Source organism: Piliocolobus tephrosceles, chromosome X (genome assembly GCF_002776525.5).
Source record: "Piliocolobus tephrosceles isolate RC106 chromosome X, ASM277652v3, whole genome shotgun sequence".
In the NCBI taxonomy this organism is placed as follows: Eukaryota; Metazoa; Chordata; class Mammalia; order Primates; family Cercopithecidae; genus Piliocolobus; species Piliocolobus tephrosceles.
The window spans coordinates 79,336,542-79,358,461 of NC_045455.1; the positions used below are offsets into that span (position 1 = coordinate 79,336,542).

Below are 21,920 nucleotides of genomic sequence, written 5' to 3' on the forward strand. Positions count from 1 at the left end.
CTTCTTTAAAACATGCCAAGGTAGAGATATAGTTGTGTTCTATTTGTCTTTAAAAATAAATATCAATATATTTTCTATTTTAGGGCATTTGATGTAGAACTACTGTACATAGCACAGTGCTTTAAAATTCCAATAGCAGAAATTGCTGTCAACTGGACAGAAATTGAAGGTGAGTATATTGTTTATTGTATGACTGTCTTGAGTCAGACAAAGGGAGAGATATCAGACAATACAGTTGTCTAGTAAAGTCAGCTGGCTTTAATGTTCTCCTTGCTCCCCTCATCAAGCCCTTCTCAGCGGTCTTGACTCAAAGATCCGGGTCCAAGGAGTGTATTACCTACTAATACCTTCCATCTGGCTTGCTGCCTTGTATATATTTTGTCTGTTCATGGGACCTTCAGTAGGCCTACCACTTTGTCTAAGAAACTTCAATAAAACTTCCTACAGTAGACAAAGTCATGGTGATCTGAAGTTAGAAGGTTGATAGTCTTTTGAGATAGATAGATTTGTTTTTTGCATCACCATTTCCTATATATTTTTCGATCACTAGGTGGGTATTAATTAGGTACCTGCAAACTACTATGCAAAGCTAAATAAGAAATAAAAGTTTTTTTTATGGCCGGGCACCATGCCTCATTCCTGTAATCTCAGCAGTTTGGGAGACCAAGGTGGGTGGATCACCTGAGGTCAGGAGTTCCCGACCAGCCTGGCCAACATAGTAAAGCCCTGTCTCTACCAAAAATTACAAAAAAATGGCCAGGCATGGTGGCAGGCGCCTGTAATCCCAGCTGCTCAGGAGTCTGAGGCAGGAGAATTGCTTGAACCCGGGAGGCAAAGGTTGCAGTGAGTCAAGATCGCACCATTGCACTCCCGCCTGGGCAACAAGAGTGAAACTCCATCTGAAAAATTAAAAATAAATAAATAAAAGTGTTTTTACTCCAAATGTCCAGAGTCAATTCAGAGCCATTTTAAAACTATATCTGTACATATATCTAAAAATACAAAGATCCCAACTCTATAATAACTTGAAATCTATCATAAATCTTAATAATTCCTATTTAAAAAGGCTTAGACAGCTCTGGCTGTATAGAATTTTAAACATATTCTAGTTTTCTCCTTACCTTAGAATGAACCTAAATTAACTCACAGTGTGGGAGCAGTTAACATAATCCACTGGAGACTTTTTCAAAGTCCACCTCTTCTGGTGAGAGTCCTTGTTGTAGTAAACCATTATTACTCTGTAACCTCAGATGTTTAGGGACAGAAAAAGATTAAGAACCACTCTCGAGATTATACAAACTCTGTGGTCCAGAATGAATTCAAACCTCTTTATGTCTTGCTGAACCAAACTGAGTTTACAAAATCTTAGCTCATCGCCACAGTTGCTGCCTAGAATCAAAGGGGATTGGGAAGCAGATAAAAGGATCACTCGGGGTATCATGATCAACTCTGTCGATCTGTGTTGATCTTTGACCAACATAGACTTTATGGGAAGATGAGGTGGAGAAAAGTAAAAGTCCATTTTATATTTAGTCATTTGCTTATTTGCATTACAGAGATAGTTGTATTGTAATATGAATTGTAGGTACCTCAACTTCCTCGTTTGTGGGATGACGATAATATTTGGCCCTGATAAACAATATCTCTACAGTGCTTTGGTGGTAATGTTTTCAGAAGAAAGCTGTTATATAAATTCAGAGCAGTGAAAAAGGTCTTCTTTAAATATAAAGTATAATTAAAATGATAATGAAATGTTAAACCTTCCTCCTGATACTTCTTTATCTGCAGGTATAGACTATAAGTAATGGTTATAAGAATCTGCTGTGGCCGGGCACGGTCACTCATGCCTGTAATCCCAGCACTTTGGGAGCCCAAGGTGGGAGAATCACTTGAGCCTAGGAGTTTGAGACCAGCCTGAGCAACATAGTGAAACCTCATCTCTATAAAAAAAATTGTAAAATTAGGCAGGTGTGGTGCGTGCCTCGGTACTCCCAGCTACTGGGGAGGCTGATGTAGGATGACTGGATTGTTTGAGCCTGGGAGGTCAAGGTTACAGTGAGCCATAATCGTGTCACTGCACTACAGCCTGGGTGACAGAGCAAGATCTTGTCTCAAATAAACAAAGAATCTGCTGTGATACGCATGGATCAGATATTTAATTAGGCTGGTGTTCTTGTGTAGCCTGAGACAAAGAGGTCTGGACAAAATTATCTTAAGTCTGATCATAGGCTTTATTTTTTATCATTAAGATTGGATTTATATAGAAATAATCATATTTATCTGTTATGTTGTATCTTTACTTGTTTCACATGTAATTATTTTCAGTAATGAGCTCTTAGTGAGTAGTTTTTTATTAGACTTTTCTAGAGCCCCCACCATAGGCAGTCCCTCCTTTCTATAGTAGAGCCGTATGAAATTTTCACTGTTTAGATCCTTTCAAGTTTTATTTCACTTCAAAATGTTCTGTTACTGTTTTTAGAGAAAACCACTCCACTCACTTCAGCCTTGAAATTGTTTAACTTTTTGGTCTATGATTTTAAAAAAATTAAGGTGCTAAAGGCTCACAACATGTAGACTTTAAACTATATGTTTTCTGCTGAGTTTATGTCAGCTAATTTGTTTTTAATTATTTTTAAATTGCAGGTTCTAAATTAGTTCCATTTTGGAGCTGGCTACAAATGGGCAAAGACTTACTTTTTATACGACTTCGATATATGACTGGTGCCTGGAGGCTTGAGCAAACTCGGAAAATGAATTAGGTTGTTTGCAGTCTTTAGTTGTGTTCATATGCATCAGTGTCACATTTCATTTCATTTGAAACTAAAATTTTAAGTAAAGCTGGAATAAACTTCTTGTCATTGTCTGCCTTTTGATAATTTTAAAGAATTAACTCCCCATAAGTAAAACATTGTATATCTCTTTGGATATAAATGGTTTTTAAAAGATGTTTATTTAAAAAGTCAGATTTTCTTTTGCTTATTTAGCTTTATTATCATTATAATTCTGAGAAACATAATTTTTGTAGACAGAAGTGATTCTTACCCCAAAGTACCTGCATAACTCTCATGAACTTAAATAGAAACTACAATCATGTAACAGTTTTCAGCAATTTAAAAATAAAGCTAGGGTATAAGTTTAAATGTATATAAATTAATCCAAATCAAAGAAACAAATATTTCAGCCTGTGAAACTTTAGGAAATTATACATTAAAGGCAAGAATACAGACTTAGTCATAAAGGTGTCCATTTCCTTATAGTCTTATTCATCTCTAGCACTGGAGGCCAAGGTGGGAGGATCACTTGAGCCCAGAAGTTCAAGGTTACAGTGAGCTATGATCGTGCCATTGCACTCCAGCTTGGGTGATGGAGTTCCTGTCAATTTTTTAACATTAATATATTTACATAGTAACATCAGAAGCTTCTGTCTTTGAGATACTACAAGAACTAGTAGCAATTATAAAATAATGAACCCCCAAAATCAGATTGTTTCTGCCAACTTAGAGAACAAACTAGTAATAGTTTAACATTTAGTAAGTGTTTACTGTATGCCAACCACTGTTCTAAGCACTTGGTATATAATGACTCACTTAACCTTTACAACAGAAGAGGAAACTGAAGTACAAAAGGGTTATCTGCCCAAGGTCACCCAGTTAGGAAAGAGTGGAGTCATGATTGTAACCTGCATAGTCTGGATCCCAAGCCCACACTCTCTAATGACTCTGCTATAGCCTTCAGTTTCTGCAGGTATGAAAACTGGGGATCATATAAGTAGAAAGTTTCAGCAGTGCATTGAATAAAACATTTTTGAGTGGAAAAGTAAGGTAAAAATGACTCCAGTAGTTTGAACAACAGCGATAATATCACATCTGCAGTAGACAATTCGCTTCTTGAAAATAGAAGGCTTACCAGGCACAGTGGCTCACGCCTGTAATCTCACACTTTGGGAGGCCGAGGCAGGCGGATCACCTGAGGTCGGGAGTTCAAGACCAGCCTGACCAACATGGAGAAACCCCATCTCTCCTAAAAATACAAAATTAGCTGGGTGGTGGCGCATGCCTGTAATCCCAGCTACTCGGGAGGCTGAAGCAGGAGAATCGCTTGAACCCAGGAGGTGGAGGTTGTGGTGAGCTGAGATAGAGCCATTTCACTCCAGCCTGGGCAACAAGAGCGAAACTCCATCTCAAAAAAAAAAGAAAATAGAAGGCATGTCTTACTACAATTAGTATCTCCAGTACAGTGCTTAGTATATAGTAAACACTTAATAATGATGAGATGAATAAACTTTACTTACTACCAGATTTTGTTGAGCATTAAAGGCACTTAAATGGATAAATCAAAAATAATAGAGAAGACCATGCTCATAAGAATTTTTAAGAATAAGCCTTGTGCCAAAAATAAGATCCTTAATGAAATTATAAAAAGGCAATGAAATAATTTGTTATTTGAAGCATAATAGGAATATTGAAGGTAAGTCATGATACTTTTTATGTATTTTGTATGTGAACACTATAGGGAAAAGTCTGATACCATTGATGCCAACTTACCTTTCTAAGCACAGATTTACCTAGGAGAGGAGTATGGGACAGAATCTGAGGCAATCAGAGAGAAAAGGTAGTTTAACCTGTTAACTTACAGAATCTGCTAACAAAAACTACATACAGCAATAGCAAAGTGAAATAGCAAAATAACAGCTACTATCTTTTTTTTTTTTTTTGAGATGAAGTCTTGCTCCTGTCCTCCAGGCTGGAGTGTAATGGCACGATCTTGGCTCACTGCAACCTCTGCCTCCCAGTTTCAAGCGGTTCTCCTGCCTCAGCCTCCCGAGTAGCTGGGATTACAGGTGCCTGCCATCACACCCGGCTAATTTTTTGTATTTTTAGTAGAGATGGGGTTTCACCATGTTGGTCAGGCTAGTCTTGAACTCCTGACCTCAGGTGACCTACCCGCCTTGGCCTCCCAAAGTGTTGGGATTACAAGCGTGAGCCACCACACCCGGCCACCAGCTACTATCCTTATAGTATGTACAAGGAAGAGTAATGAACATTTTGCATGCATTATGTAGTTTAATCTCATCAAACAACTATCATGCAGGTATAATTACCCGCATTTCACAGAACAAAGTAGCCAAGTAATTTGCCCAGGATTGCACAAGTAGCCATTATTCATGCTTCTACTGAAATAAAAAACAGGAAACAAAGGAACATGGGGCATGATTAAAACAGTATAACCTGAGGACAGTCAGACAACGTGGCCATTTCTGTGTCAAGTCTTCTGACTTGTTCTGATAGAATATATAGATACATATGAAACTTATTTGACTTGAGGGTCACATCTGGACAATAGTGTGTCTCGACATCTGTAATCCTCTATCTCCACATAGTTATGTATGGTTGACCCTTGAATAACAGGTTTGAACTGCACAGATCCACTTATATGTGGATTGTTTTCAAAAGTGTATTGAAAAAGTTTTGGGGGATCTGTGAAAATTTGAAATAGCAACAGGAGGTTGCTATAAAATTACAGTAGTAAATGATAGACTAATATCTACATGTATTTTATGCATTAATGACACAACCTTTTTCTTAATATCTTTCATAATATCGAAGACCGATATTAGTCTATCACTTACTATGTAACATACACACGAATCTATTCAGATTTATCAAAACTTACGCACACATAGACCATACAGAGACTATTCAGTCGAGATAAATGTAAACAAAGATGCAGTATTAGGCTGCTCGCAGTGGCTCACACCTGTAATCCCATCACTTTGGGACGCCAAGGTGGACGGATCACCTGAGGTCAGGAGTTCGAGACCAGCCTGGCCAACATGGTGAAACCCTGTCTCTACTAAAAATACAAAAATTAGCCGGGCATGGTGGCAGGTGCCTGTAATCCCAGCTACTTGGGAGGCTGAGGCAGGAGAATCGCTTGAACCCGGGAGGTGGAGGTTGCAGTGAGCCAAGACCGCACCACTGCACTCCAGCCTGGGTGACATGAGTGAGACTCCGTCTCAAAAAAAAAAAAAAAAAGATACAGTATTAAATCATAACTGCATAAAATTAATTTTGTAGCCACCTCCCGTTGCTATTGCAGTGAGCTCAGGTGTTGTGAGTATCCACTTAAACGCTGTGTGACACTAACCATCCCCACATGAGCAGTTCTTCTCTCCAGTAAATTGCATATAACAATAAAAATTGAGCTCTTGCAGTTCTCATGTATTTTTCATGTTTAGTGCAATACTGTAAACCTTGAATAACACCATGGGACCAATATGAAGTACCATTAGTGATGCCGGAAATACTCCCAAGAAGCAGAGAAAAGTCATGACATTAAAAGAAAAAGTTGAATTGCTCGATATGTACCATAGATGAGGGCTGCAGCTGAGGTTGCCCACCATTTCAAGATAAATGAATCCAAGCCAGGCACGGTGGCTCATGCCTGTAATCCCAGCACTTTGGGAGGCCGAGGCAGGCGGATCACCTGAGGTCAGTTCAAGACCAGCCTGGCCATTATGGTGAAACCCCGTCTGTACTAAAAATATAAAAATTTGCCGGGCCTGGTGGCGGGCACCTGTAATCCCAGCTACTTGGGAGACTGAGGCACAAGAATCACTTGAACCCGGGAGACGGAGGTTGCAGCAAACCAAAATTGCACCACACTGCACTCCAACCTAGGCGACAGAGTGATTGTCTCAAAAAATAAATAAATCCAGTGTAAGGACTATTGGGAAAAAAAAAAAAAAGAAATTTGTGAATCCATTGCCACAGCTACATCTGCAGGTGCAAAAATCTTGCAATGTTTGCAAAATACCTCTCTCATATTGAAAATGCAGCTTTTAAGTGGATACAGGATTGCTATAAGAAAGGCATACCTATAGACTCTAATATGATTCGCAAAAAGGCAAAATCATCACATGACAAGTTAAAGGAAGGTGAAGGATCTAAAGCTGGGGAATTTAATGCCAGAAATGAATGGTTCATTTTAGAAGAGGTTTGGCTTTCAAAAAAAAAAGTCAAGATAAGGGAGAAGCAGCTTCTGCTGATCCTGGAGGCAACAGACAAGTTCCCAAACACCATTAAGAAAATCATTGAGGAGAAAGGATATCTGCCTAAACGGGTTTTTAATACAGACGAAAGCGCCCTAATCTAGGGGGTGTGGGGGTGGAATGCCACAAAGGACATTTATAAGTAAGGAAGAGAAGCAAGCACCAGGATTTAAGGCAGGAAGAAACAGGCTAACTGCTGTTTTGTGCAAATGCAGTCAGGTTTACGATCAGGACTGCCCTTATCTATAAAGCTGCTAAATCCTGAACGGAAATGATAAACATCAGCTGCCAATATTCTGGTTGTACAAGAAGGCCTGGACAACGATAACCCTTTTTCTGGATTGGCTCCATTGATGTTCTGTCCCTGAAGTCAAAAAGTACCTTGCCGGTAAGAAATTGCCTCTTAAGGTTCTTTCGATATTGGACAATGCCCCTAATCACCCAGAACGTCATGAGTTCAACACAGAAGGCTTAGCAATTGTCTACTTGCCCCCAGCACAATGTCTCTAGTTCAGCCTTTCCATCAGGGAGTCATGGGACCTTTAAGGGTCATTACACAGAGTTCTCTAGAGAAAGGATTGTCAATGCTAGAGCAAAAGCCCAGCGGAACGTCAAAGTCTGGAAGAGGTTGGGGTCTGGTGACTCACGTCTGTAATCCCAGCACTTTGGGAGGCCAAGGTGGGAGGATCACTTGACATCAGGAGTTCAGTACCAGCCTGGGCAACATAACAAGATCTCATCTCTACAAAAAAATTTAAAAAGTTAGCTGGACATGGTGGTTGGTGCATGCCAGCAGTCCTCGCTACTCAGGAGGCTGAGGATGGAGGACTGCCTGAGCCCAGGAGTTTGGGGGTGTGGTGAGCTGTCATCACACCACTGCACTCCAGCCTGAGCAACAGAGCAAGACCCTGTCTCTCAAAAAAAGAAAGTCTGAAAGAATTATACCACTGAAGAGGCCAGCCATTGCTACAGAAAAATAAAAGCTGTGAAAGTCAACAAGCATGAAACTAATTCCTGCAGAAAACTGTGTCCAGATGTGGCGCATGACTTCACAGGATTTATGACAGCCAATCAAAGAAATCATGAGGTGAGTATGGCAAAAAAAAAAAAAAAAAAAAGATGGCAGATGCACAGTTTTGACATGAATGTTGGAGAAATTCAAGAGGTAACAGAGACAACACCAGTGGATTTAACAGAAGATGACTTGATGGCGACGAGTGCTTCTGAACCAGTGTCAGATGATGCAGAAGAAGACATACAAGAAGCAGGACTCCAATTATTCAAGACTGCTTATGACTTCTTTTACAACTTGGACCCTTCTACAATATGGGCACTGAAACTAAAGCAAATGGTAGAAGGAGGATTGGTACTGTAGAGAAACATTTTTAGAGAAATGAAAAAAAGACCAGAATTATGATGTATTAATATTTCCATGAAATTACACCAAGGGTGCCTGCCTCTCCTGCCTCCCCTTCTACCTCCTCCATCTCTTCTGCCTCTGTCACCTGGGAGACAGCAAGACCAACCCCTCCTTTTGCTCCTCCTCAGCCTACTCAATGTGAAGACAAGAATGAAGGCCTTTATGATGACTCACCTCCACTTAATGAATGTTAAATATATATTTATAATATAACAGTCATATATATTTCCTCTGCATACATTTAAAACCACATCAGCGTTACAATTTTTGCTTCTACAATCAATTTTAAAAACTCAAAAGGAGAAGGAAATTGTATTTATTTATTTTAGTTTACCATATGCCTTCTTTCTTCTTGATGTTTCAAGGTTCCCTTTTTGGTGTTTTGGCAGTTTCTAAGTCGTTTTATTTAGAATTTTGCATTTGTTTCCTGAATCAATAAATACTATACAACACAATGTAAACACGGCTACCATTTTCTGTTCCCTGCTTCCCCCTACCTGGGGACAATCCCCTGGCAATCTCACTCAGGAGTTTTAGGGGTTCTCCCTCCAGATTTGGTCCAGAAAATGAGGTTGAGTGACCTAGTCCCTTGAATCACTTTCAAAGGAGCTCAGCTGAGGTGAGGAGTGTGCTCTCTCTGAGATCTAGAGGTTACTAGATTGGGGAAATGGATTAGTGATTTTTGGGAGAAGAGCTGGCACCTGGGGCAAGAGCTTACCCCAAAGAAAAGGGTGTAGAATGTGATGAGTTATGTATAATGTAATACTTAGAGAAATCACAAAAAAAAGCTATATAAATAGATATACTCAAGAACACTATGAATAAACAAAAATTGAATTCTAAAAATTGTTCAACCACAGGATGGCAGAAAAAGAAAACTGAAATAAAAAACAAAACAGAAGTCCAGGCATGATGGCTCATGCGTGTAATCCCAGCACTTTGGAAGACCGTGGCTGGAGAATTGCTTGAGACTAGGAGTTTGAGACCAGCCTGATCAACACAGTGAGACTCCCATCTCAATAAAATAAATAAATAAAATAACCAGGCTTGGTGGTATGCACCTATAGCCCCAGCTACTTGAGGGGCTGAGGCAAGAAGATGATTTCAGCCCAGGTGTTGAGGTGCAGTGAGCCATGATTGCACCACTGCACTCAGCTTGGGTAAAAGAGTAAGACCCTATTTCAAAAAAAGAAAAGACAAACAAAACTCAGACATAAAACAAGGAAAAATGATGACAGACTTAAGCCTTAAGCATATCAAGAATATATTACTTTAAATGTAACTAATCTAAATTCAAGTAAAAGAGATTAGCAGAGTATTTAAAAACATGACCTAACCATATGCTGTCTACAAGAAACTCACGACAAATATTACAATATAAGCAGGTTGAAAGTATAAAATGAAAAAAGATATCATACACACTAATCAAAGGAAAGCAGAAGTGGCTATTATAATATCAGATAAAAGACTTTATATCAAAGCAAATTACTAGACTCAGAGTGGGATATTTTGTAGTAAGAAAGATTCAATCCACCAAGAAAACATAGAAATCTTTTTTTTGTTTTTTGAGACAGAGTCTCGCTCTGTCACCCAGGCTGGAGTGCAGTGGGCGCGATCTTGGCTCACTGCAAGCTCCGCCTCCCGGGTTCACGCCATTCTCCTGCCTCAGCCTCCCGAGTAGCTGGGACTACAGGTGCCGGCCACCACGCCTGGCTAATTTTTTATATTTTTAGTAGAGACGGGATTTCACTGTGTTAGCCAAGATGGTCTCAATCTCCTGACCTCATGATCTGCCCGCCTCGGCCTCCCATAGTGCTGGGATTACAGGTTTAAGCCACCACGCCCGGCCCAACATAGAAATCTTAAGTGTGCATGCCCCAAACAACAGATCTACAAAATGCATGAGGCAAAATGGACACAAGTGCAAGGAAAAACAGATGAATTATAGTGGGAGATTTCAATACTCCTCTCTCAGACAATTTTACAGGAAAATTTTACCAAACATTTAAAGAAAAAGAATTAACACCAATTCTACATACTGTCTTCCAGAAAATAGAACAGATATCAAAAATCAGACCAAGAGAACAAGAAAACTACAGACCAATATCTCTCATGAATATAGATGTGAAAATCCTTAATAAAATATTATCAAATAGAATTTAGGAATATTTTAAAAGATTTATCCATCATGACCAAGGCTAGCTCATTATTTAAAAAACAATCAACATAATTCATTATATTAACAGGCTGCAGAAGAAAATTATATGATTATATCAATTGACTCACACCAAAACCACTTGACAAAGCTCAACATCCATTCACAATAAAACCCTCAGAAAAATAGAAATAGAGGGGAACTTCCTCAACTTGATAAAATGTAACCACATAAAACCTACATAAAACATTATACTTAATGGCAAAAAACTGAATATTTTCCTCTTAGGGCAGGAACGAGGCAAGGATGTCTACTCTTACCACATTCTTATTCAATATAGTATTGGAAGTTTTCGTCAATAAAGGGCAATAAAAGACATACAGATCAGAAAGGAAGAAATAAAAACTCCGTATTTGTAGATCACATGATTGTCTACATAGAAAATTCTAAGAAACCTACCAAAAAAATCCACCTAGAACTAATAAGTGAATTCATTAAAGTCACAGAGGCTCATGCCTGTAATCCCAGCACTTTGGGAAGCTGAGACAGGCAGATCACCTGAGGTTGGGGGTTCGAGACCAGCCTAACCAACATAGAGAAATCCCACCTCTACTAAAAATACAAAACTAGCTGGGTGTGGTGGCACATACCTGTAATCCCAGCTACTCGAGTGGAGGCAGGAGAATCGCTTGAACCCGGGAGGCAGAGATTGCTATAAGCTGAGATTGCGCCTTTGCATTCCAGCCTTGGCTACAAGAGCGAAACTCTGTCTCAAAAAGAAAAGTCACAGAATACAAGATAAACATACAAAAATTTATTGTATTTACATATACTAGCAATGAACACATGGGCACAGAAATTATACATGCAATATCATTTACGATCAATAAAAAATGGTTAAAACATACCATATTCCTAAATTGGAAGATTCAACATAGTAAAGATGTCAGTTCTCCCAAAATTGATATACAGGCTTAATAGAATTTCTATCAAAATCTCAGCAAGAATTTTAGTAGATGTAGAAAATATTATTCTAAAATTTATATGAAAATGTAAAGGAAGTAGAATAACTAAAACAATCTTGAAAAAGAAGAATCAACCACTTTGACTTCAAAACTTATTAGATAGCTACAGTAATCAAGATTGACACTATTGGTGGATAGATAGATACAGATCCATCAATAGAACATAACAGAGAACCAGAAATAGGCCCATATGAATATGCCCAACTAATTAAAAAAACAAATTTAGTAGAGACGGGATCTCTCAGTGTTGCCTAGGCTGGTCTCAAACTCCCAGCCTCAAGTAATCCTCCCACCTTGGCTTCCCAAAATGCTGAAATTACAGGTGAGCAGTGCTATACCTGGGTCCAGCTGATTTTTGATGAAGGCACAATTGCACTTCAGTGAAAGACACAATCTTTTGAACAATTGGTACTGGGACAACTGGACATTTATAGGCAAAAATTGAACAACCTAAGTCTGACACCTTACACAAAACTTAAAATAGGTCACAGGCTTAAATGTAACATGTCAGACTTTTGGAAAGAAAAACACAGGAGAAAATCTTTGGGATCTAGAACTAGACAAAGAGTTCTTATACTTTATACTTAAGTCACAATCAATAAAAGGAAAAATTAAATTGGACTTCATCAAAATTAAAAAAACCTCTTGCTCTATGAAACACCCTCTTTTTTTTTTTTTTTTTTTTTTTTTTGAGACGGAGTCTTGCTCTGTCGCCCAGGCTGGAGTGCAGTGGCCGGATCTCAGCTCACTGCAAGCTCTGCCTCCTGGGTTCACGCCATTCTCCTGCCTCAGCCTCCTGAGTAGCTGGGACTACAGGCGCCCGCCACCATGCCCGGCTAGTTTTTTGTATTTTTTAGTAGAGACGGGGTTTCACCGTGTTAGCCAGGATGGTCTCGATCTCCTGACCTCATGATTCGCCCGTCTCGGCCTCCCAAAGTGCTGGGATTACAGGCTTGAGCCACCGCGCCCGGCCGAAACACCCTCTTAAGAGGATGAAAAGACAAGTTACAGAGTGGAAGAAAATACCCCAAATCCACACATCCAACCAAGAACTAGTATGTTAAATATATTAAGATATTTTTAAAACTCAACAGTAAAAAAAGTAAATAAATAAACAATTCAATTTAAAAATGGTCAAAAGTATGAAGAGATGTCTACCAAAGAAAGATATGCAGGTAACACATAAGCACATGAAACCATAGTCAACATCATTAGCCGTTACCAAAACACAAATTAATAACACAATGAGATATCTTCTATACCCCCAGCAGAATGGTTAAAACAAAAAATAATGACAATGACAAATGCTGGCAAGGATGCAGAGAAACTAGATCATGCATATATTGCCAGTGAGCATGTAAAATGGTACGGCCACTTTGGTAAGTATTTTGGCAATTTCTTTAAAAACAACACATGCAACTATTACACAACACAGCAATTGTGCTCTTGGGCATTTATCTCAAAGAAATGAAGATTTATGTTCACACAAAACCTTTACATAAATGTTTATAGCAGCTTTAGTCATAATAGCCCCAAACCGGAAATATCCCAGAAGTCCTCCTATAGATGAATGTTTAAACAAACTGGAGTATATTCGTACCATGCTATACTACTCAGCAACCAAAAGGAACAATTATTGATACACTCAACAGCCTTAATTACCAGATTATTATGCTGAGTGGAAAAAAGCATACATACTGTATGATTCTATTTATATAACATTATTGAAAGGACAGATTTATAGAAATAGAGAATGAATGAATGATTAAGGAAAGTGTAGGAGTAGGAAAGAAGTGGATGTGGCTATAAAGAGGCAGCATGAGGGATCCTGTGGTGATGGAAATGTGCTGTATCTGAATTGTATCAGTGTCAATATCCTGGGTGTGGTCTTATACCATAGTTTTGCAAGGTGCTACCATTGGGGGAAACTGGACAAAGAATACTGAAATCTTCCTGTATAATTTCTTAAAATTGCATTTCATCATTATTCAGGCTGCTATAATGGAATACCATATACTGGGTGGCTTAAACAACGTAAATTTATTCCTCACATTTCTGGAGGTTGGGAAGTCCAAGTTCAAGGTGCCAACAGATCCCAGGTCTGGTGAAGGACTCGTCCTCATTTGCAGTAAGCTGTGTTCTCATTGTGCTCTAATTTGGCAGAGTAAGAGCGAGAGTGGGTTGTCTAGCATAAGGACACTAATCCTATTCATGAAGGCTCTACTCTCACGACCTATTACCTCTCAAAGGCCCATCTCCCAGTACAATCATATTGGGGGTTAGGATTTCAACATATGAATTTTAGAGAGACACAAACGTTCAGTCCATAACCTATGTAAATCTACAGGTATCTTAAAATGAAAATTCTAATTTTGTTGTTGTTGTTGTTATTTGTTTGTAGAGATAGGGTCTCACTCTGTCAACCAGGCTGGAGTGCAGTGGCACCATCTCAGCTCACTGCAGCCTCCACCTCCCAGGCTCCAGTGATCCTTCCACTTCAGCCTCCTGAGTACCTAGGACTATAGGCGCATGCCACCAGGCCCGGCTAATTTTTTATTTTATTTTTATTTTTTGTAGAGAAGCGGTTTTGCCATATTGCCCGGGCTGGTCTCAAACTACCAGCTTCAAGCAATCCGCCTGCCTTGGCCTCCCAAATTGCTGGGATTACAGGTGTAAGACACCATGCCCAGCCTGAAAAGTTTAATTTTGAAAACTAAAATAGGCATTTAACTTTTTGTTCCCAGTCCTGTTATTACTGTTACCACCACTACCGGCTACTACTGCCGCAACTACTGGTTTTGTTTTATTATTATTTTTTTAAAATGCACAGATATTCTTTTAATTCAAAATGTAAAGGTTCTGGTCTTTTTATAGCATAACAGAACATTGGAAGAGGTCTTGTAATTCCACAGGCAATCTTCTGGCATCACAAATGGGGAGCTATGACCCCACTGTAGGAGAATCAATAAGCTATGCATGCAAACTAGTGTCCAACTTGCCCTTTCTAAAATAAAAGCAGTATTGGCCGGGAGCAGTGGCTGATGCCTGTAATCCCAGCACTTTGGGAGGCCAAGGCAGGTGGATCACCCGAGGTCAGGAGTTCAAAACCAACCTTGACCAACATGGTGAAACCCCATCTCTACTAAAAATACAAAAATTAGCTGGACATTGTGGCATCCGCCTGTAATCCCAGCTACTAGGGAGACTGAGGCAGAAGAATCGCTTGAACCCAGGAGGCAGAGAGTGCAGTGAGCCGAGATTGTGCAATTGCACTCCAGCCTGGGCAACAATAGGGAAACTCCATCTCATAAATAAATAAATAAATAAATAAATAAATAAATAAATAAATAAATAAATAAATAAATTACAATAAAGGGAGCATTAGAAGAACCTATCAAATACAAGCCCTAATCAGGAGAGGACAGATTATCATACCACTCCAGATGTAGGTAAGGTGAGATTTAAGCCCACTAATGTTTTCAACTATGGTTACTTTTCTCTTCCCACAGGCTGATTATGTAAAGAGAAAAACAAATGGAGGTTTTAATTTTAAAACCCTCAGTTTAATCTAGTCCCATATAATGTTTTACCCTCTTTAACACCTGCAATTCACCTTTCTGATTATTAATAGTAAGTCTATTATAGCTGAGCTTTAGTGGCAACCATATTACATTTCACTTTTTTACATTCACTCCATAAAAATTCTTCTAATGAAAACATTGAACCTTATTTATATTTCACATAAGAAATATATGTTGGAAAATATAATCTCATTAAAAATGTGGTTTCTTGGGCATCATAGTTTCCTCTAGACAGGCATTGGTTTTGGGGATAGATACTAATTGGTTACTATGTGACTTTTTCCAGTGAGGCAAGCTGTGTGCATCTCAGTTTTCTTATCTATGACTTGGGAAGACGGAGATATTATGTGGGCTGCTTCCCTATGGGGTTATAGTGATAAGCAAAGTAAATAATATGAGCGTCAGCTTACAAACTAAAATTTTATGAAAATGTGCAGTAACACACATGTACATATCAGAAAGAATATTTTGGTATCTGGTAAATACAGAATATTATCTCATATTTTATTTATGTGTTTATGACCTATCTTATTCTATACGCAACTTTATTTTAAAAGACTTCATTTCAGGCCGGGAATGGTGGCTCATGCCTGTAATCCAAGCACTTTGGGAGGCTGAAGCTGGCGGATGCAATGAGCCAAGATCGAGCAATTGCACTCCAGCCTGGGTGACAAGAGTGAAACTCTGTCTCAAAAAAAAAAAAAAAAAGACTTTATTTCTCTACTCAGACTTCTCACTCTAAGAGTAATGCAAAACCTAATGAACAAATAAGTATCAGGATTTGTTTCCTTCTATGTCTATTTTAAAAATTTATTCATTTTTAATTGATAAATAAAAATTGTATATATTTATGGTATACAACATGATGTCCTGAAATACGCATGCATTATGTAATGGCTAAATTAAGCTAATTAACATATGTATCAACTCACACGCTTATCATTTATTTGTGATATATATATATTTAAAATCTCTCAGCAATTTTCAAGTATACAATACATTGTTATTAACTATAGTCACCATGTTGTATAATAGTTTTCCTGATCCTATTCCTCCTGTAAATGAACTTTTCCATCCCCATTTTCTTTTTATTTTTATTTTTTTGAGACTGGGCCTTGCTCTGTCACCCATCCTGGAGTGCAGTGGTGAGATCTCGGCTCGCTGCAACCTCCATCTCCTGGGGCTCAAGTGATCCTTCCACCTCAGCCTCCCGAGTAGCTGGGACTACAAGAACGCGTCACCAAGCCCAGATAAGTTTTGTATTTTTCTTCTGCAGAGACAGGGTTTCACCATTTTGCTCAGGCTGATCTCGAACTCCTGTGCTCAAGTGATCGACCTCCGAAAGTACTGGGATTACAGGCAGGAGCCACTGCACCTGGCCCCTAACTATTGTCAACAAAGGCCTAAAAAATAGACCTAAGACTCATTAAATGATATGTGAACCAACAGAAAAGACATGGAATCAACCCAAATGCCCATCAACAATAGACTGGATAAAGAAAACGTGGTACATATACACCACGGAATACTATGCAGCCATAAAAAGGAATGAGATCAGCCGGGCACGGTGGCTCAAGCCTATGCACTTTGGGAGGCCAAGGCAGGTGGATCACCTGAGGTCAGGAGTTCAAGACCAACCTGGCCAACATGGTGAAACCCCTTGTCTACTAAAAATACAAAACAGCTGGGCACTGTGGCAGGTGCCTGTAGTCCCAGCTACTCGGGAGGCTGAGGCAGGAGAATCACTTGAACCTGGGAGGTGGAGGTTGCAGTAAGCCAAGATTGCGCCATTGCACTCCAGCCTGGGTGATAGAGTAAGACTGTCTCAAAAAAAAAAAAAAAAAAAAAAAAGGAATAAGATCATGTCCTTTGCAGGGACATGGATGAAGTTGGAAGCCATTATCCTCAGCAAACACACACAGGAACAGAAAACTAAATGCTGCATGTTCTCACTCATGAGTTGGAGCTAAACAATGAGAACACATGGACACAGGGAGGGGAACAACACACATTGAGGTCTGTTGTGAAGGGAGGGTGGGAAGAGGGAGAGCATCAGAATAAATAGCTAATGGATGCTGGGCTTACTACCTAGGTGACGGGTTGACAGGTGCAGCAAACCACCATGGTACACGTTTACCTATGTAACAAATCTTCACATCCTGTGCATGTACCCCAGAACTAAAAATAAAAATTTTAAAAAATGATATGTGAACAAAGAAGTACATCATCAAGGAAGAAAAGTGATTAGGTTTTATAGGTCAAATGTTTAAGATTCTGTGTGCACATAAAGCATTTTATGTGTATAGAAAATGCTTTTAGAGATACTCTTTTATTATCGTTTAAAGTATTCTGAGTATCTCTTTAATTTCTCTTAGGGTTCTATAAATTAAATGAAAGAGCAGTGTGTGGATTGGAAAGCATAGATTTATTAGCCATTATAACGATGATAATACCATGAAAATGGCAAAAAGGCAACGTGTTAATCACTTCACAGTTACAAGGAAAAAATTAGCACGTTTCAGAGAAACAGCACACAGGCAGGGGTCTTGCTGTCTAATGGCTTCAGCCTGTCCTTTAAAGGAAAGGAGAGAATTTTTCTAGCCAATTTGAGGCAAAAACTTGGCTTTAAACTAATGATTTGTTTTACCCGTTATTAGTGGTAAACCCCAATTATAATTCTGGGGTTCCCTAGGTTGTTGCCTTTTATTTCAGAAAGTATTGCACAGCTTCCAAATCAAAATTAAATTTATCTTTAACTTAAATATCTGCTATTCAAAAAGAATGGGGCTCATTTAGTTCTATGGGGATCACGTGTCACAGAATCAAACACCCCCATCACAAACTACAAATATATATAGAAATGAAATAAATAAAATTTAAATGTAAAAAAAGCCATTATGATGGGACTAGAGTCTGTGCCATATATACCATCAATTAATTAAGTCCCATGTGAAAATAAGAATAAGCCTTAGTTTCACCCTTACAGTGGACGTCAGTTTTATGGATCATACTCTGTCTCTTCAGCTCCTTTAACATGCCGGCCACTTCTCTATGAACATGCATCATCACCCAGTTCACCCTCACTATACACACACACACACACACTACTGTTAGTCTTCCAAAAAAGAGACCAGGGGCAGGCATTGTTTTCTTCTGCATTGCTCTGCACCTGGGATATCAAAAACCCAAGCCCAAGCCCAGGATTCATTGCCCTATTCTCTTCTTCTACTCATGGTAAATCTTCCTACATTTCATAAGTATTTAACGAGCATTTACTATGTGCCAGACACAGGTTTAGCTGTGAGAAATAAGAGCAAAATCAGATACACTCATCATTCTTTTTGATATTATAATTAATGAAAGGGGACAGATATTAATCACATAGTTAAATATGTATCAATGTGGAACAACAGTGTTGATTATGAATGAGAGAGATATAGGCCACACAAGATTACAAAACAGAGGATCTGACTAAGTCAGAGAAGACCAAGAAGGCTTCTCTAGGATGTGACACTTAAACTGGGATGCAGAGGAAGGGAAGTCACTAATGAGGCAAGGAGGGAAGAGGGAGCACTCTATGAGGAATCCCAAGTGAAATTTCAACTGGGGGTTGATTGTTGAGTAAGTCCTGCCACTTAATTAAGTAGAAGCCTTTCTGTTCTTTTTTATTTATGGCATATTCATTCATTTATTGATTTAATTTATTAAAAATCTTTCTGGGTTTGTTAAGGGCAGCAGAGGTATCAAGAATGAGAAGCAAATATGACATCAAAAGCACAAGCAATGAAAGCAAAAATAGACAAATGGGACAACATCAAACTTAAAAAACATCTGTGCATCAAAAGAAACATTCAATAGAATAAAAAAATCAACCTACAGAATGAGAGAATATATTTGCAAACCACATACCTGATAAGGGGTCATCTTCAGATTACGTAAGAAACTCCTACAACTCGACAGCAACAACCACCACAATTACAAACAGAATAAAACACTGGCAAAGGACTTGAACAGACATTTCTCTAAAGAAGGTATACAAATGCCAACAGGCATATGAAAAGATGCTCAACAGCACTATTCATAAGAGAAATGCACATCAAAGTCACAACGAGCTATCTCCTCGCACCCTGTAGGAGGGTCGCTATCAAAAGAACACAAAATAACAAGAGTTGGCAAGGACGTAGAGAAACTGGAACCCTTGTGCACTGTTGGTGGGCCTGTAAAATGTTGCAGCCATTGTGGACAACAATATGGAGTTTTCTCAAAAAATTAAAAGCAGAATGACTGTTTGCTCCAACAATCCACTTTCTGAATATATATCCAAAGAATTCAAAGCAGAACCTCAAAGAGATACTTGCACGCCTATGTTCATTTTTTCACAACAGCCACAAGGTAGAAGCGACCCACATGTCCACTGATGAATGGATAAAGAAAATATGGTATATATATGCAATAACAGAATATTATGCAGCCTTAAAAAAACAAAGAAATCCCGTCACATGCTACAGCATGGATAAACCTCCAGAACATTATGCTAAGTGAAATAAGCCGGTCACAAAAGGACAAATACTGTATGACTTTACTCATATGAAGTATCCAAAGTAGTCAAAAACCGCAGAGACAAAAAATAGAAAGGTAGTTTCTAACTGGGGGAGAGGGCATTAGTGATTAATAGACATTGAGTTTCAATTTTGCAAGATAAAAAAGTTCTAAACATCTGTTGCTGCAAGATAATTGTTAAGACTACTGAAGCGTACATTTAAAAAAATTAAAGACATTAGCTTCTGGTTCCAGGAAGCCATGGCTTAAGATGCAGACATGTCCAAGTCCAAGAACCACACTACACACAACCAGTCCCGAAAATGGCACAGAAATGGCATCAAGAAACCCCGATCACAAAGATACAATCTCTCTTTTTTTTTTTTTAATTGAGACGGAGTCTCGCTCTGTCGCCCAGGCTGGAGTGCAGTGGCTCGATCTTGCCTCACTGCAAGCTCCGCCTCCCGGGTTCACACCATTCTCCTGCCTGGGCCTCCTGAGTAGCTGGGGCTACAGGTGCCCACCACCACGCCCGGCTAATTTCTTATATTTTTAGTGGAGACAGGGTTTCACCATGTTAGCCAGGATGGTGTCGATCTCCTGACCTCGTGATCCGCCCACCTCGACCTCCCAAAGGGTTGGGATTACACTGCGCCCGGCCGATACAATCTCTTAAGGGGGTGGACCCTAAGTTCCTGAGGAACATGTGCTTTGCCAAGAAGCACAACAAGAAGGGCCTGAAGAAGATGCAGGCCAAAAGTGTCAAGGCCATGAGTGCACGTGCCGAGGCTATGGAGGCCCTCCTAAAGCCCAAGGAGGTTAAGCCCAAGATCCCAAGGGGTGTCAGCCGCAAGCCCAATTGACTTGCCTACATTGCCCACCCCAAACTTGGGAAGCATGCTCGTGCCGTCATTGCCCAGGAGCTCAGGCTGTGCCGGCCAAAGGCCAAGGCCAAGGAACAAACCAAGGTCCAGGCTGCAGCTCCAGCTCCAGTTCCAGCTCAGGCTCCCAAGGTGCCCAGCCCCCTACAAAGGCTTCCGAGTGGAGATCTTTGTCTGCCAACGTGAGGACAGAGGACTAGTGCGACACCCCCAGGCTGCCGTGTAGATGGGGCTGGTGTTCTCCTGTGCTATTTGTACAAATAAACCTGAGGCAGGAAAAAAAATTAGACATTAAAAAAAGTCAGTCTCATCTAGTCCCTAAAATGGTTCCAAATAACATATTACTAAGCAAATTTTTAAATAAATGAATAAATCTGATTAACTCCAATAGCAACATGAATTTAACTGAAATAATAAAGGTGCATTTCAAAAATTTTTAAAAAAGAATGATAGTCAACAAAACACTGAATTAATGATTAAAAGGTCATCGGTGACCTCTAAGAATATTAGGACAGCACTGAAATCAAACAGTGGACAGCGGAAGACAAAAGCCAGATTTGGTGAAATTAGGAAGGGTGGGATGGCAAGGAAGAAGAAATAAATATCAGCCCTCCTTGTGAAGTCTGACGGTGGAAGAAAGGCCAAATATTGTGTCAGTCTGAGAAAGGGTTTGTTCTCTCCCAGGACGAAAAGCTCTAATTTGATTGATTTCACAACCTTAGTTATTGTTTCTCTCTCATAGAACAAAAAGAGAGATCAAATGGACTTAAAGAGAAGTGAAACCCAGAGGCTGCAAATTGCTAGCCGAACTTGGTTCACAATAAAATCTAAGTTGGTTGCAAAATATTTTAAGCTGTAGTGGCTCCTGCCTGTAATCCCAGCACTTTGGGAGGCCGAGATGGGCAGATCACCTGGAGATCAGGAGTCTGAGACCAGCTTGATCAACACAGTGAAACCCAATCTCCACTAAAAATACAAAAATTAGCTGGGCATGGTGGCATGCACCTGTAGTCCCAGCTGCTCGGGAGGCTGAGGCAGGAGAATCGCTTGGACCCGGGAGGTGGAGGTTGCAGTGAATCGAGATCACACCGCTGCACTCCAACCTGGGTGACAGAAAAAACTATCTTAAGTTGTAAGATTTTCCATAAAATTCTGGATGTCTGTTATCTCTTGAAATGATATTATTATCGCATGGCCACAGCTGGCTGGAGCTGCATAGCAATCGCTCCCTTCAGAAAGGCAAAGCCACATCTCTCTTCTAATTACTT

General features: G+C 39.5%; 1 protein-coding gene and 1 pseudogene across 2 annotated transcripts in view; both read left to right on the forward strand.

Moving 5' to 3' along the window:
* The window catches only part of ALG5 (ALG5 dolichyl-phosphate beta-glucosyltransferase), a 47,563-nt gene extending 44,700 nt beyond the window's left edge, over positions 1 to 2,863 (forward strand). For both annotated transcript variants that reach the window (XM_023208831.1, XM_023208833.1), the window contains 2 exons: positions 84 to 169; positions 2,644 to 2,863. In XM_023208831.1, the coding sequence (XP_023064599.1) occupies positions 84 to 169; positions 2,644 to 2,759 (202 nt within the window). In that variant the 3' untranslated portion in view covers positions 2,760 to 2,863. The remainder of the gene's footprint in view (positions 1 to 83; positions 170 to 2,643) is intronic.
* Positions 2,864 to 20,050: 17,187 nt separating this feature from the next.
* LOC111540432 lies at positions 20,051 to 20,852 on the forward strand (annotated as a pseudogene).
* The last annotated feature ends 1,068 nt before the right edge of the window (positions 20,853 to 21,920 follow it).